This window comes from Gavia stellata, chromosome 37, assembly GCF_030936135.1.
Source record: "Gavia stellata isolate bGavSte3 chromosome 37, bGavSte3.hap2, whole genome shotgun sequence".
NCBI classification, from domain to species: Eukaryota; Metazoa; Chordata; class Aves; order Gaviiformes; family Gaviidae; genus Gavia; species Gavia stellata.
This window is the reverse complement of record NC_082630.1, coordinates 1640111-1657109: the sequence shown is the minus strand read 5'-3', so window position 1 is coordinate 1657109 and position 16999 is coordinate 1640111. Positions and strand designations below refer to the sequence as shown.

General features: G+C 56.4%; 1 protein-coding gene across 1 annotated transcript in view; it reads right to left on the bottom strand.

Annotated features, from left to right (window-relative positions):
• Positions 1-2624: 2624 nt before the first annotated feature.
• PTK7 (protein tyrosine kinase 7 (inactive)) overlaps positions 2625-16999 on the bottom strand; it is a 38986-nt gene continuing 24611 nt past the window's right edge. The window contains exons 2-20 of the mRNA XM_059832926.1: positions 15653-15946; positions 15007-15109; positions 14359-14549; positions 13500-13647; positions 12352-12482; positions 11813-12079; positions 11453-11586; positions 10903-11038; positions 10650-10769; positions 10329-10478; positions 9901-10051; positions 9414-9541; positions 8914-9117; positions 4744-4899; positions 4328-4560; positions 3659-3739; positions 3427-3578; positions 3171-3349; positions 2625-2949 (exon numbers count right to left, since the gene is read on the bottom strand). Of these exons, the coding sequence (XP_059688909.1) occupies positions 2789-2949; positions 3171-3349; positions 3427-3578; positions 3659-3739; positions 4328-4560; positions 4744-4899; positions 8914-9117; positions 9414-9541; positions 9901-10051; positions 10329-10478; positions 10650-10769; positions 10903-11038; positions 11453-11586; positions 11813-12079; positions 12352-12482; positions 13500-13647; positions 14359-14549; positions 15007-15109; positions 15653-15946 (3119 nt within the window). The 3' untranslated portion in view covers positions 2625-2788. The remainder of the gene's footprint in view (positions 2950-3170; positions 3350-3426; positions 3579-3658; positions 3740-4327; positions 4561-4743; positions 4900-8913; positions 9118-9413; positions 9542-9900; positions 10052-10328; positions 10479-10649; positions 10770-10902; positions 11039-11452; positions 11587-11812; positions 12080-12351; positions 12483-13499; positions 13648-14358; positions 14550-15006; positions 15110-15652; positions 15947-16999) is intronic.

The following is a 16999-nucleotide window of genomic DNA, read 5'->3' as shown; positions in this document are numbered from 1 at the left end:
TAGGTGCCCCTCACCTCCCAGACAGCCTCCGAGGAAGAGCACCAATGACCAGGATGGAGTAGGTAACCTCTGCTGAGGGATGAGGTGAGGTGCTGCAGCATAGGAATGCTAGTCCAGCTAGAAGGATCGAGTGACAGGCTCAGATATGATCTATCCACAAGCGCCCAAGGAAACAGTTGCAGAACCAGCTGTGAGTATTTCTGGGGCAAGATGTGCTCTAGAGGTAAAGAATACCACAGGGACACACAGGCAATACAAGACACATTCATTAGGGACTTGGCTGCAGGGATCAGCCATCCTGCCTGAGATCACAGAATCACAGAATCACTAAGGTTGGAAAAGACCTGTAAGATCATCAAGTCCAACCATCAACCCCACCCCACCATGCCCACTAAACCATGTCCCGCAGTGCCAGGTCCACACGTTCCTTGAACACCTCCAGGGATGGTGACTCTACCACCTCCCCAGGCAGCCTGTTTCAGTGCTTCACCACTGAGATGTAGGGCAGCAGGCAGGAAAGTCCACAGGAATGGGATGGATTGGAGAGATGGAACAAAAGGATGTCAAACAACAGCAAATGCGTGTGAGAGGTCACTTGCAAGCTGGAGAGCATGCATGCAGCAATGCGACAGCACTTGCGCACTTCAAAAGGGTTGTGTACGCACAGGGAAGGACTGGGAGGAACAAGAAGAACATGGAGCTGCAAGACAGAAAGAAGGCACATCCTGAGACCTCTGCCCATAACAGCTCCTTCCACTGTGCACAATGTCACCAGCCCCAGGCTGTGGCCAGGCCATCTGGAGTCAGGTCATGGAGGCAGCAAGGTTTCAGGGCGGTGATAACCTGCTGCCAAGCGCACTACACAAAGGAGCACCAGGTCTAGGGAGGAGAGAGGGGCCCAACAGCCAGCCACAGCCTAATCCTCACTTGCCAAGAGGCCTCGGGTTGGGGAGACTCCACAGCTCCCAGCTGCAAGACACATCGCAAGTGTCGGGAAAGGGACAAACACTTTTGATAACTCTGCTCTATAGCCAGCAAACTTGCGTGCACCCAGACAGGCCCAGCTGACCCTGTTCCCAAGCCTTAGACCAAACCGGAGCTCAGAGCCAGCTAGCACGTTCCAAGAAACGCGCCCTCTTCACACTCCAGCATCTCCATAGCCTCTCTGCGTAGCAGAGGTGGGAAGGGGACCCTGGACATTTCTGGTCCATCTCTGCTTAAAGCAGAGCCAACTAGATTGGGTTATTCAGGGCTTATCTGGTCCAGGGTTGAGTATCTCTGAAGATGGAGATCCCACAGCTTCTCTGGGACTGTGTCAGACCTTTACCACCCTTGGGGGGAAGCATTTTTCCCAATACCCAATATGATTTTCCCTTGTGCAGCTTGTACCCATCACCTCAAGTCCAGCCCCAGTAGGCCTCCTGGAAGAGCTCAGATCTTTTTCTCTATAACCCCCCAACCCAGAGCTGTGCAGCAAGCGAAACTGCTGCTCTGCAGCTTGGCCAAACCCGGGGTCCCACTCTGGCTCCAAGGGAAAAGGTCTACCCTGTGCTGGCTGGGCTCATGTTCATGCTGTGGGGACTGGGGCTTCTAGTGTATCATCTGCCCACCACTCCTTCCCCAAGAGACAGCCAGGACCCTGCCCTTGCTCAGGGCCATTGGCACAGGGGTGGGTGCACAAACCCAGTTACGAAGGATAAAAAGGTGCTATGAAAGCTTGGCTACCTGAACGGGGCGGGTGTGTGCGTGTGTGTGTGTGTGTGTGTAACCTGTCAACATGTCCATAAGCGCTTGCTGGCAGGGAGTCCGAGAGGGACATTTTCTCTTGAGACACATGTCCCTCTTGGAGAGCAACCCATGACTGCCCAGAGAGACAATAAGCGCTGAGGCAAAGCGCTCCCTCAGGGCACAACAGGCTGGGAATGGCATCTCGGATCCAGCCAGGAAGGGGGCAAAAGGGTTAAAGGCAGGAGACAGATGCCTAAGGAACCAGCCCCCAACCCTTCCCAGTAACCAAGTGGAGGAAAACAGTCAAACAGCCATCTGACAGCAATGTCTTACAAAGACCCAAAAAACAAAACAAAACAAAAAAAAAGCCTTCTTTATTGAGAGCAGCACATAAAAACCCAACAAAACCCAACCCTTCTTGGCTGCGGTACTCTCCGCTCAAGCAAACAAACTAACCCACTCTAGGCTGCATTCCAGTAACAGAAATACTATGGTAGGGAGGAGTCAGCGCTCTGGAAGAGGAAGAGGGAGAGAGGGGGCGCTGCCCAGAGTCGTTGTACAAAAAAAGGCACAGGGTAGTTGGGAAAGGTAGTGAGCTCCTTCATATGCCAGGCACTTTGTGTTCCCGCTGGCTGGCCTGTACCAGTGGGGCGTGGGGGAGGCAGGCATGCCTAGCACAGATGGATAGAGAGTGAGGCCGGGCCAGGCCGGCAGATATGCACGTGGCGAGCGGGGACGGAGAGCTGGGTGCTGGAGCCCAGCTCTCGCTGGGTGAGGGGGAGCTGCGCTCCATCCATGCCAGCAGCCCAAAGGTGCCAGGCTGGACAGGCGGAGAGCAAGAGGCAGCAAGGGCTGTCTTTTGGGACCTGTGGAGGAGAGGGGTGGGGGGGCTGGGGTACACTGGCTTGTGCTTTGAGTCCAGCAGCCGCTGGTGCCGAGCTGCTCGCTGGCGCATTGGGGTCGGGCTCAGCAAGGGGCCACACGAGTGCCAGGGGCTCCCCGGGCACCTACAGACCCCTGTCCACCCCGCCGCGTCCTTCCCCAGCAAGGGGCGGGATGCTCAGGCTTTGCTGTCAGCTGGGCTGTCCCCGAGGGCGGTGGCGAGCTCGCTGAACGAGGGTCGATCCTTAGGGCTGGGGGCCCAGCAGCGCTGCATCAGCTTGGCCAGGCGGGAAGGGCAGCCCTCAGGGTGCGGGAGCTTCGTGTTTCCCGACTGCAGACCTGGCGTGAAAGCAAAGTCCAAAGGGCTGTTGGGAAGAGGTGTGATCCTCTCCATGGGGTGCAAGGAAGGCAGCATCTCTCCACGCGGGCTCAAACAGCCTCCCCAGCCAGACCAGCACCGTGTCAAGAGAGAGGAGGTCACACAGCCCGGCTGGTCCCCTCCACCACAAGAAAAGGAAGTAGGCTACAATGCCAGGGACAGCACAAGGTACTTCACATACCTGCTAGAACCTCATCATCTGCCAGCGTGGTGTAGGGCATCTCCCCATGCATGAAGACCTCCCACATGAGCACCCCAAAGGACCACACGTCTGACTTAGTGGAGAACTCGTCCTCCAGCACAGCTTCAGGTGGCATCCAGCGCAGCGGGATCCAGGCCTGGCGGAAGTGGTAGTACTCGCTGCAGGCAGGACAGGCAGGCAATGAGACTAGCGCCATCCCGTCCCCTCCCATTCCCCTGCCAAGCTCCCAGCTGACCTGTTGTACACGTCCTTGCTGAGGCTCAGGGACGAGACCTTGACCTGCCGCTGGGCACTGATCAGGCAGTTCCTGGCTGCCAAGTCCCGGTGCACAAACCTGCCGTTGGAGAGATGCTCCATGCCCAGGGCCACCTGTGTGCAGAGAGACACCTGACCCCAGAGAGATGTCGGCACTGGCTGCCCTGCTCAGGGTCCCTAGCCCCACAGCACTTCCAAAGCTGCATTATCACCTTATGTTTGGTAGTGAGGTGCTGCGGCTTCAGAGATTCATCTTTGCTCTTGGAGATCCTCAGGAACTGCTTCAGGTCCCCCTGGGAGACAGACAGCAACTCAGAGGCAGCACCGCTCCATGCTGCCAGTCGCATTGGTCCCTGCAGTGCCCCACGGGAGCCCCACGGATTCTCATCTCCTGGGCCATAGTCGCTGCCTGTCCTCCCAGTCCCTGCCCTGTAGGGCAAGCCAGCGTCTCACTGCTGGGCCTCAAAGGCTAAGATCAGGGCAAGCAGGCCTGATGTTTCCAGGAGGTTTTTCATGCCCCAAATTGGTTTCTCTCCCATGAACTCCAGGCTCCCCACAGTAGCCCTTAGCATTCACAGCCATTCCGCAGCATGGAGTCCCACAGCTTAATTTATTCAGCTGAGTCCTGGACATAAACCAGAAATCAGGAGGATGTGGAAGAGGACAAAGTCACCTCCAGGTCTTGTAGGAGACCCCCCACTCCCCTTGAGACTCCTCTACATGTTGGGAACAGTGGTAAGTGTGGCCTGGTCTCCCCACACCTTGCTTGCCCCGTGCTGCCAGCCTGCACCGTGTCACACTTGCAGGCCCCATGCCCGTTGTCAACCCCTCCTCCTCCTCCTCCTCCTCCTCACTGCAGGCACTGCTGGCAGGGCCCTTACCAGGTCCACATACTCCAGGACCATGTAGTGCGGCTCTGCCTCGCGGCACAGCCCCAGCAGCCGCACCACATTGGAGTGGTTCAGCTTGCCAAACATCTCTGCCTCTCGACGGAAGTCCAGCTGCAGCTGCTCATCCCTCGTCTGCAGGCTCTTCACCAGGACCAGTGTTTCACCCTCACCATCCTCTGCAGCTTTAGCCTTGGCCAGGAACACTTCACCAAACTCCCCCCTGCCTGGAAGTGTAGAGCAGCACACAGGAAGACAGCATACGTTAGAACAGCATATGTATTTGACAGCCCAGTGGCTGCAGGGCCCTCTGTACCCCAGCACATCCAGTTTTCTGGCTAGGACACGCTGGGGTTCCAGCCACAGGTTTCCTGCTGGAGTGGGGTCAGGGTCAGGGTGGCCCAGCATACCCAGGGTTGTGATTGTCTTCAGGTTGGAACGCGGAAAGTGCATCTTGTCGGCAGCACTGTGCCGCTTGCTGGCCCCAGAGCTGCTGCCCAGGTTGGTCAAGGCCACTTCTTCTTGGATCTCTGCTGTCATCTGCCCATTCTGCAGCAAAGCGCCACCTGCAAGGGAAGCAGGAATGACTTCAGCATCCGGCCGAGCTGTGCAGAGAATGTCACGCTGGGGATCAGCCCCTTCTGGGGCTGACACTCCAAGCACCCACCACTGGCTGCAAGCACCCCAGCTTGATGTATAGCCCCAGGCAACAGAGTGGCCTCCACACAGTTGTTGCCTCTGGGCTCACGGCTGGCCCAGTCTCTGGCAGCCCTGCGGCCACCCTTGAAATCAGATGCTGAGCAATGGCTTTGGTCCCAGAGCTAACCAGCCCCATCTGGCCTTGTCCATCCCATGCCACTCAGTCATCCCAAAGGGGTGGCTACATCCAAACTACCATTGACAAAGCTCTGCAGAACAGCAGCAGGAGGTCGGATGGGTGAGGCAGAGACAGAGCAGAGAGGACCCTGCTCACTATAACCACAGTCTCTTGATGCCCAAGAGACTCTCAAGTCTATCCAGCATCGGCTGTTGCACCCTGATCCCCCTGCTCCTGCTTGCTTCCCAGCAAGCCAGCAATGCTGATGTCCTTGGTAAACTTGAACGTGTCAGACCACATCAGCCCGGATTTTCCTCTACTGCCTGTGTTAAAGCAGTGCTAGGAAGCGCTGTCCTTGCAATCAAGTCCAGCAAGCTTTCCGCTCAGGAACTCCACTAGAAACTTCCCTAGCACAAACAGAAGCCAGGGAACAGGACAAAACGTTATTGCCTTAAGAAAGTAGAGAACCCTGCATTTTACAGGCAGCTTGGACGGGAAAGGCTGTATAGATAGCTGTATAGATAGCGAACCTTGATTTGGAATGCATTTACTGCTTGGATCAGACTTGGCACTAAGAAGCGGTACTTTCCATAAGCTGAAGATAGGAGCTTGAATGTAAAGTGGGGCACAGCACCGAGCTAAGGTGGCTGACACACGTGCAGCATCACCCTGCGTTACTGTGCACACTCCATTTCAGCAGTCCAGGAGCAAGCATTAAGGAAACACCTGCCACGCAAAAGGATTTAATCACAAAATTAAGACTGGACCCAACGTGAGGTAACTCCAACAGGAATCCCACTACCTGTAATTTCCATCAAGGGGTATTGTACAGCAGCGTACGTACATGCATGCTTACAACGCATGCGTACAAGAGAGGTACCAGCCCACCGGCACATCCCGAGCAGGTCTGGCCATGATGACAGCGACCGTGGCTTTGTCACAGGTAGGCTTGGAGCTGTGAAGACTGAGATATGTTGACTTAAGAGCCATGGCTACTGACAGCTGTCCTCTCTCTCATGCTGGAGTAACATTTGCAGAAGACCACAGCAAAAAAACCGCCATCTACCCTATAAATCAAAGCTCGATGCTACTTACACTCTCCCTGGTTTTATGCTAATTATTAGCAAGACTGTTTGACCCTGTACTGTCTGCACTTACGACTGACAGTGTCTCAAGACAACAAGCTTGAAGCCAAGAGGATAATACAAGACAACCAACTGCAACTGTGCCAAGAAAATACCAAAGGCTGCAGAGTAAGTATGCTGCCACAGAAAGACAGCACCAGCGGGCAGCAACGACAGACACATTTGAGAACAGACATCCCCATGTTTCACAGAGCTTTGACAAGACTGTCGATAAAAAAGGGACTGCAAAAACAAACAGGAATTTATGTATCCAGCAGTCCAGAGGGGAACCAAGTGTAAAGGAGCTGCCTGCTTTGCTCACCTGCCTGTAACACCTGAGCATCTCCTGGAGAAAGAGACACAGCCATGCTGCCCTGGAGAAATTAGCACATGCCAAGGCAGAAATCAAATGCTCCCCTCAGTCCCCACAGCCATTAACCTCCCCAAATGCTACGTCTGTGTTCACCCAGAAAAAGCAGCACAGTCAGAGGGACACTGAGAGCAAGCATCCTTGTTAGCGAGGATGTGGCACACCAAGGACATGACCTTGGAAGGTGACTGACTTGTTAGGAGTGCACTGATCCACAGGAAATCCATAGGAAGGATCCACTGCAAATCCATAGGAAGGTCAAATCTCTCTGGATCCTGAGGGCACTGGAAAAGGCAGCTGGTGGCCAGCCAGGGAGTACTTGTCATCAGGTAGGTGCTGAGATACTTCAGGTCACCCAGCTAAAGAGGGACCACATCAAAAGCAGAAAAAGAGCCAAATCTTTGAAGACCACAGTGAAGGGGGTGACTCCCCTGGAGCTGACCGCAAACACAAACCACGTCTCCAGAGAGGCTATGGAAGTACCAAAAAGGAGTGTAGACATCTGGGCAGCTGGGTCTGCTTGTAGCAGTGAGGATGCATCTCTCTGACAGCTAAACTGGTTCCAAATGAAGGGGAGAAGAAGAGGCAAACTCTGGCAGAATAAAAAGAAAAATATAATAAAGATAGGCCAAAATAAAAATCTGAGACCACCTCAAAAAAGATTAAAACAAATCCTTTCCCGGGAAGAGGATGCTGGCCAGAGCCTGTTGGCACAGGTGAGCTGCCTGCGACTTGTCCACAGAAGAGCTCACAGTGGTGACAGCAGCAGAGCACAAAGCTGCAGGGATGCTCCTGCATCCCTGCTCCCAGGAGGTTCCCCACGGCCAGACTGGCTCTGTTCAAAGTATCAATACAAGACAAAAAACAGGAGACAAACCCAGCGGTGATGTTTTGCCAGGACCTCACAGCAACCCCCACATGATCAGGACGTGGCTGTGTGCTGGAGAACTGGGAGGGGGAAGTATGATCTCTTCATTTACAGTGGTGTGGGGGGAGATCCAGGGAATTATAAGGGCAGCAAACTCAACTGCACCCTGTCACTTACAAGTCCTCACTGGTATCGGTGATGCAAGGACAACCGTGACGTCAGGAGAAAGAGCTGAAACAGCTTTTGTAAATGAAAATGATGCCCCAGAGATCTCCTGGGTTCACTGAAGGAGTCATGTAGCTCATGCACAATGGGGACCCAGTTTAGTCGATTTGCAGGGATTTCGCAGGGTTTCATGGAAACAGCTGTTAAAAAGCAGCTCAGCTGCCACAGGACAGGAGGGAACATCCTCCAACGGACACACAGAATGTAGGACCAGGTAGTACAACATGCTGCCAACACAGAAGGGGCGCTGCTGCCAGCTGTTTTCCAAAGCTGCCAACTTAGCTAGCAGCAAAGGTACGGGCCAGCTGTGGCCAGCTGCAGAGGGACACTGAGCGCTGGGAGATGCAGCCAGAGATACAACATGAGGCCTGGGGAAAGCAACCCCAATGTCCCATCCGCAGTGGTGGGCTCAGCCCTGAGCTGCCTGCTCTCTCTCCAGAGCGAGCTCTGTGGACAGGGAACTGAAGCCAGCGGCACAGCTGGGAACAGGACACAGCGCAGCAAAGCTGGATGCACCAAGTCCTGTCTCGGGCTCCCCATCTCAGAAAGGCAGTAGTGCAACCAGAAAAGGCACTCGCAGGAATGATCAGACATATGGAAGAGCTGTGTGTTCCAGTGCAGAGCTGATAGATGACAAGCTTGAAAACCAAAGAGAGAGTTTTTAGATAACCTGTTATGCTCCAGAAGTCCTTGCTGGAGGATGCTGTAGATGCTCAAAGCTTATATGGGTTTCAGAGATAACAGGGTGAGTTCTCAGCAGAGTTCAGGGCTGTTCAGTGAAAAGTCTTCCCTCCAGTACCAGGAGCTGCTGAACTGTGATTTGAACAGGCCAGCAGAGTACTACTGTTTCATTACATTGCAATAGGGATACTCCCCCCGCCTTGGCAAAGGGTGTACGTGATGCCATGTACAGGTGCTGGAAAGCAGGAGCAATACATAACTCGGCAGACAGAGATGGCCATGATGCAGGGCTGGGATGCAGGTTTCACACTAACTTGCCTATTTCTCACCTGGCCGCACGTCTCTGCCACCAGCCATAGCCAAAACCAAAAGCAAGAGACTCCAAGGGTAAGGAGGAGTCCACTGTTCCCTGGGACCTCCCTGCCCCTCAGCCCATCCAGCCCAGCGGTAAGGGGCCAGCAGTGAAGCCCCCACCCCCAGGGGTGCTGGCCTCACCATTCAGACATTCCATTTCGGGCTCCTCGCCCTCTGGGTGTTTCTTCAGCCTCTTGGCTTTTCTCCGCTTCTTACAGTAGAACATCAACCCCAGCACGATAATAATGTAGGCAACAGCTGCCCCCACCGAAAGCCCAATGGTCTGGATCATCTTGTAAGGTGTGTGGCTGCCAGGTCCCTCATCCTCTTCTGCTGCAGGCTTGTCTGTGGGGCAAAGAGCACGGAACCCATGAGGGGGTGGAGGGATTTCCCAAATCCTGCTCAGGAATGTGCTGGAGGAATGAGAATAGCACCCCTGCTGCTGTGGCCACCTCCTCGTCCAGCCACAGAACGCTGGGCATAGCCCACAGCACACTGTGCTGCATCCCGATAGGGATGCTGCCATGACTCCCTAGCAGGCATGACCTGCCATGCAACACCCACCGGCGGGGCCAGAAGCAGGGCCTAGAGCTGCCAGGGATACCAGGAGGCCAGGTCCCAACGTTGGGCACCTCCCTTACCTACGACGTATAGGAAGGCCTCGCGGTGCTTGATGTTGCAGCTGTTGCCGGCAATACAGGTGTATTTTCCAGAGTCCTCGGTGGTGACGTCGTAAATCACCAGGGAGCCATTGGGCATGATCTGAATCCTGCCAACCACACAGAGCCCTTTGCAAGCACCAGAGGGTAGAGGCAGGCTTGGGGTACCTGCAGCCCCATGTCCCCAGGATGCCTCAGCCTCAGCCCCATGTCCCCAGTGCAATCATTTTGAATCTCAGACTGGGCCATGTGCGAGAACAAATGGCTGCAGCTCAACTGCAGCTTGCCAGGCTGTGGCAGAAAGGGTAACCCTGGGGCCAGGAGAGTCCAGGCCCTGGGAGACGGAGACAACTGACTGCATGGTCCCCAGGCTGGGAACCCAAGACCACACCATCGGCACCTATGTGCTGGGTAGGCACGGGGAGCGCCATGCTGTGCCACATTTCAGTTTGGAATGGAGGCTGCGTACCTGGGCAGGAGCTTGCCAGGATCCAAAATCCTGTCCTTCCCTTTCCACTGGATGTGCGGCACGGGGTCCCCCTCTGCCTGGCACTGGAACATGGCTGTGTGCCCCTGGTACACCGTCGTGGGCTCTGGCTCTAGCTTGAAGGTGACGTAAACTGAAGGCAGAGAGGCCGGCACGAACGCTGTCAGCTCCTGGGAATGATGCTGAGCTCCCACATGGGAGCAGGGCCAGCACTGGCACAGTGGCACATGCCCTCTTGGGCTGTATGCAAAGCACTGACAAACCAGACACTCGAGTGGCACGGGGCAGAGCTCGGGGTCAGGCCAGACATTTCTCTCTCTGCAGGGGCATGCCAGTTGGGTGCCACCCAGGCAAACCCACTGCGAGGCCAGCACAGCGGGCAACCCACTTGCCTGCCGTAGAGCCCTCACCTGCTACCACGAGCTGCACGGTGGCACGGATCTCGCCCTGCGGGCTGTTGGAGGCGATGCACGTGTAGTTCCCTGAGTCACTTCTGCTCACCTTGTGGAAGGACAAGATGCCGGCGTTGTGGCTGACGTGGGATGGCAGGCTGCTCCCATCTGCAGGATGCAAGAAGAGGGATGCAGCAGTCATGCCTGAAGCACTGTGCCACACAGCGGCTTCCCAGGCAGCCGCAGCACCGCTGCTTCGCCCATGCTGGAGGTGGGCCAGCACAAAGCTCCTGGGGCCCCAGGTCAGAAACAGACATATTGCATCCAAGTCCCCCTTACCTGTTTTAGTCCACTGGATGGTGGGTTTTTCCCGGCCAGTGGCTGAGCAGGACACCGTAACATCCTTATCGAACTCCATGCACTGCAGCGGCTGGGGCGGCGGGGTGAACTTCAGCTTCTCTGCAAGAGACGGATGTGTTGTTAGGCTCCCCCCCAGCCACAGGAGGCACCGGAGCTGGGGGTATCACGCCTGCACCCTGCCAGGCAGAAGAGCTCCCCACCAGAGGAGGATGTGGAGTGGCTGTCAGCATACCTAGCACGTGCACCCGTGCATATCCCTCGATGCTGCCTGCTGGTGTGCTGCTCACACACTTGTACATGGTCCCATCGTATACCTCCACGTTGTTGATGCGCAGTGTCCCATTCTCAGAGATCTCAAACCGTGAGTCCTGCCCAGAGGGAGGGAGGGAGCGGGGCAGAAATGACACTGTCACCAGCCCTGGGCTCAGACCTTGCTTGTGTCACTCCTGACGCTCCACACGCCCGCACCATGCCTCAGATAGACACAGCCCTGCTGAGACCCACAGGAGAACTGAGACATGCTGCAGTCACATGTCCCTGAGGGACATCTCTCTTGTCACTGCCCCAAAAGCACAGGTCTGGCTGCCAACGAAGTGGCTAGAGACAGCCAGCTGTGCACCCACCACCAGTAGGACGGAGATGGTGCCAAGAACATGGCCAGAGTGTGGGTGACAGGGATGCTGGGCCTAGGAGCAAGGCGAGAAACAGCAGCAGAGCAAGGAGCTGAGCAGGTGCCCGGCAGAGGTGCCCATGAGTGGCAGGGGCTTGCCCCATCATCTCACCTCAGAGATGGAGACGCCATTGCGGTACCAGGTAACGGTGGGTTTCAGGGAGGCCTTGCTGAGGCAGTGCAGGTATCCTGGCTTGCTCTCCTCCAGCTGGCTGTCCTTGGGCATCTCCACCCACTTGGGTACCGCTGGGCATGGAGGCAAGGGTTTACACAGGGCCGCTCACCACCCCTCTGGCCAGCGCCAGCGCAGACCAGGCAGGCAGTGTGCAGCCAGCCATGGGGCCCTGCAGCCCAGCCATGAGAGATGTGCCTCTCTGAACCAGTGAAGTGACGCGCCATCCCACCCCAGCTCACCCCAACCCCCTATCCAGCCCCTTTCTCCGCTCCCAGCCCTTCTCGGAAAGCTGCCTACTAGCCACAGTGATGCTCAGCTCCTGCTTCTTCTCTCCAGCCTTGTTGGCAGCATGGCACGTGTAGGTCCCCGCGTCCGTCTCGATGATACTGGTGAAAACGAGCTGCTCTGCCTCTTGGTGCACCCTGCCAGCAGTGGGAACTCGTTCCTGGTTCCTCTCCCACCAGACTTGGGGCGTGGGTATGCCTCGTGGGGCAGTGCAGGCCACGCGGTGCCCCTGGTTTGCCGTCAACACCTTCGGGGAGAAGGGTGCCATTTCTTCGATCTCTGAGAGAAACAATAGACAGCAGGGTTCAAACAGGGCAGAAACATTCAGCCAACCCACCAGCATCATCATCCCCATGGGAGGCACCAGCCGAGGGAGAGAGCGCACAAGCTGTGTTTGCTCCCCTCATTCATGCAGCAAGGATGAGCCATTTCACAGGTAAGCCAAGCAGTTCTCCATGTACTGACCCATCGCTATATTGTCACATAGCTCCAGAGTGACATTGCAACTCTGGGACCCACTGCCCGCCCTGCCAGCAGCCCCAGGACCTCACCTGCTAGCCGCAGAGTCGCCTTCAGCACAAGAGCTTTCCCTCTCTGCCCACGGCCAACACACTTATAGACACCGGTGCTGCGAGCCCTCACCTGGGTGATCAGCAGGGAGCCGTTGGTGAACACAGTGGTCCTGGCATGTGGGGAGAGGCAGGGCTCAGTGGGCATCTCTGCAGGACATGGGCCAGAGCCACAGCCCCATGACATCCTACATGAGCCCGTGGAACCAAGAGGGAGACTTTGTGCCGAGTCAAAGCTTCCCAGTGTGGGGGGAGCAGCACATATAAACAAGGAGATGGTGGGACATGTGCTTCATGGAGGAAATGAGCTAACAGAAGTCTCTTTCTTGGAGAAGACCTGGGTCCCACCAAAAGATGCATCACCAAACTGGGCCAGCTCTGAAAGCTGGCACAGCCAGGAAAGGGTGTAGGGGGCACAAGGTGGCGCCCGGGAGCTGCCAGGCCACTGGGCATCTGGCACCCAGATAGCACCACTTGCCTTGCACAGCCTGGCTGAGAGACATCCCGGGCTCCCACATCACCGGCCATGGGCGGCCCGGGCTGGGAGATGTCCCCAGCTCTGGGTCTTGCCCTGTGCGTGGGTGTCTGGGGCTCACAAACATTCCTGGCTCTGGAAATCACTGTGCACTGGTATCTAGAGGTGCATGACAGCCATGGGTCCAGTGATTGCCGTGCAGATGTTGGGGGCTGGGAGGCGTCCCTGAGTCTGGGGACCACCACCTGTGGGCATCTGGTACTGGGACACATCCCTGACTCTGGGAATTGTCCTTAAGTGGGTGTCTGGGGCTTGAGCTGTCCCTGGCTCCACGAAATTGCCACAGGCGGACATCTGGGGCTGGGAGCCATCTCAAACTCGGGGGATCATCATGCATGGGCATCTAGGACTGACAGCCCCACAGACTCATTTGACGACAAACTGCTTGCTGAGTCCTATGCAGATAAAGGCCACGCACAAGTACCGAGGCCCTGCTAAACCCAAGGCAGTCAAGCTGAGAAACCAATTCCAGTGGCCAGCCTGATGTCGAATGCTTGCCCTCGGGCATGCCGGGGTTTGGCCTCTCTCTGTTGCTTCTGGAACACGGTGCCCCCTCTCCTCCCAGCCCTGCCCACATCACTGGGGTCCCTATTACTTGGATCTGTTGGTGATGGGGCTGTCTTCAAAGAGCCACTCCTGCGTGGGAGGGGGCACGGCTGCAAACTGGCAGTCAAACATGGCCTCTTCGTTCTTGGTCACGATGAGGTCCTGCGGGACAATCACGGCCTGAGGAAAGCTCTCGTCTGCAATGGCAGAGATCACAGGAGGGTGAGAAGAGCAGAGCAGCTTGTGGTCTCCCTTCCCCAGCACACTGGGGGAAACTCAAAAAAGAGCTGGGCGCATCCTGCGAGCACAAAGGAGGCAGACAGGCCAGCACGGCTGTAGTTACGCAGCCAGAGACCAAGACTGCATGTGGTAGCTGCTCTGGGGAAAGCCCCTTCTACTTCCAGCAAGGCCCTGAGCACCCTGGGCTCCTAGCAAATGAATCAAACCTGTCACTGAACTGCAAATTCCCTTGTCCAATTCCAAATACCTCTCTAAGGTCAACATCTCCTGCCCTCCCTGGGCCTTGCCTCCAAAGGCCAACGGGGCATCTCACCCACGTGGCACCGCGGTGGTACTGGTATTAGCAAAACCAGCAGCACCTACAGCCTCCAGGGTCCAAACCTTGTTGAAGGAGGGAGGACCCTGGTGCTCCAGTACCAGAGAGGAGAGCATAGACCTGCTCCAGAAAGATGCAGGGACAAATTAACACCTGTAGACAGTGTACGTAGGGTTAAAACCCGGCCAGGTGTGTCAGACCTGTCTCTGGCCAGAGGCTTTGCACAGAGAAAGTCACACCAGCCTGACACTTCCCCTGCAGCCTGGTTCCCACCCTGCAGCAGAGGGGAGGCTGTTAGCAGAGCAGTAAAACAGCCAAGCCCCCAGCCCTGAGCAGCCGGGACATGACTCACCGATGATATTCAGTGTGAAGTTGTTCTGGCTGCAGACAAAGCCAACGGCACTGCGGGCACAGCAGTAGTAGAGACCGTTGTCATCGGGGCTGGTGCTCTGCAGGGTCAGTGTTCGCTCCTTGTTGCTGACAGAATAGGTGCTGCGGCCATCGGGGAGGGGGATACCATCCCGAAACCACTGCCACGTGGGGCTGCAAGACAGGAGCGGGAGGGTGACCGGGTGCCAGGCACCAGCAGGGCTCCCCAGAGAGCACGTGTGCAGAGGAGACAGCCCAGAGATGGCCCATTTCCCTGGCTCTCCATCCCCACTGCTGGCCCCGACACAGACACGAAGCCATGAGACATGCAGCCAAGTGGACGGGACATGACTGGAAAGCAACGGAGAGTGACTGCAGCACACCAAGCAGCTCAGTGACCGGACTGTGACAGCCTGTCCTTACTGTGCTCCTCGCTACGCGGCTCTGAGGAAGCCATTTGCCTTCTCTCACGGTGCTCAGCCACAGGCTCAATCCTGCCTTTCGCCTTCCCTAGACTCTACTGAATCCTCGCAGGAGAGAGGAGAGAGAGACAGAGAAAGAGGGGAAGAGCATGCAGCAAAGGTGCAGGGGGACCCCTGGCAGGGTCCACTCCTCGGGAGGCAGCCCTTACCGTGGATGGCCATCGATGTGACACCGCAGCACCACTGTGGAGGAGGGCTGGATCTCAGCTATGCTGGCCGGCTGCTTCAGCACCACATTCCCTGTCTCAATCCCTGTGGGATCAAAGAATATCAACACAGCTGGCTCCCCAAACCTACAGAGCCCAGGTGGATGCTGACTCAGTAACAACCAGAGCAGGCAGCAAGGGCACAAGCATTCTCAGAGACACATAAGCCCTCAAGCCAGCGTGGAGCAAAGGGACACCCACCCTGTAAATGTCCCACTTTGCCCTGTGTAGCTGTTCTCTGAGGGGTAAGAGGGGCTCTGAAAGGATCTGCAGTGCTCAGGACAGACTTGGTGCAGTAACATCCCTGTTTCACATATACAAATGGGGAAGGTGGCAGGAGAAAGCATCTCTGACAGCCTTGGGGACATCAGAAGATACAAGTGGCCTAGAGGGCATGAAGAATGTGGTACCTGGCGAGGAATCCTACTTCCACAGTTCATGCCGCCCAATCCCTGTCTGACCACCCCCCCCAGGCAGCCTGTTGAAGCTGTTTCCAGTCTCAGGCCCTGCCAAGAGAGTGCTGTGCCCTGTCCACGGTGGGCAGCACCAGGCTGCGGTGCGTGCCTGCCTGCCCTCGTTCCACACTCACACTTGATATTGAAAGATGCATTGGCTGTTCGGGCCTCCTCCCCAGTGAGCAAGTTCCTCGCTACACACTGGAAGTCCCCAGCATCCCGGTGCCGATCGACAGCAGCAAACTGGAGGTTGCTGCCTTCCTTGAAGCGTTGCTCCGTGTCCTGAACAGGGACCCCATTCTGCAGCCATTCAAACTTCACATCCATTGGCTCCGCCACCTCGCAGCGGAGGATGGCGCTGCGGCCGTGCAGGGCGTCCTGGGAGTACGGCTCCTTGGTGAAAAGGATCATTGCCCGAGTCCCCACAGCTGCAAGAGAGAAAAAGGAGGGCACGTTTAGAGCATGGGGATGGGGAGGAGTAGGTAAGCACATGCTGTTCTCAAGGGTCTCCAGACAGCCGAAACCACCACTTTAGGAGAAACATACCCCAAAGCACATCTGCCAAAAACAATCCCCAATGGAGGAGTTTAGACAGATCTGGGCTTAGATTCCAGCACAGCCGCTTTAAGGCCGTCTCTCCAGCCATCACCGGGACAGGGCTGCCTGAGCTTGCCACAAGCCAAGGAGAACCCTCTGCCCTCCAGAGGCGTTGGGACGCAGCTCCCGTGACCCGCTGCTGAGTACCGCACTTCCAGCCTAAACAGAGAGGTGTCTCGCAGTGTATGAGCCAGGAAGCCAGTCATCAAAATACTGGAGAGCAGACAGCTTCCTGCTCAGATGTTTCAGATGTTTCTGGGAGCTCCTCTTGTCCTGTTTTTTGGGACATGGCCTCAGTCCCAGCCATGCCTCAGGATTGCCCCAGATCAGAAACACCCATAGACTGTTTCTAGGCTTTCCTCAAAGCTTCTCTTCTTGTGATCATGTCTCTGTCTCACCTCCACATCCTCAGAAACTACCCAGAAAAAAACTGGTCTGGGACAAGGATTGCCCATGGGAATAAACACAGCAGCTGCCGGAGCACAGCACAAGAGGATGCAGCAGTGACACCCCAAGCGTGTGCTGGGGACTCAGCCCACTTGCAAGTAGGAGTGGAAACAAGAAATGGCAATGGTTGACCCCACGGTCTGATAGCGGCCATGGGGTGGCTCTGGAGGGCTGAAAGCAGCTCTCTGCAGTGGTGGAAAAGCCAAAGAATCCTCCTCCACACACTAACCCCCACCCAAGAGCTCAGGGTCCCGGGGACAGAGCAGCCAGCGCTTCCCTAGGCACTGCCTGACGTGGCTGCTGAGGGACCGTGCTAGCATATTCCTAGATCTGGCTGCTGCCTGGCCGCAGCCAGCCATGCAGGCGCTCTGCTCCGGTTACCAGCTGGCCGCAGAAAGGAAAGCAGACAAAGGGCAATTCAGCACACGCTGATTGCT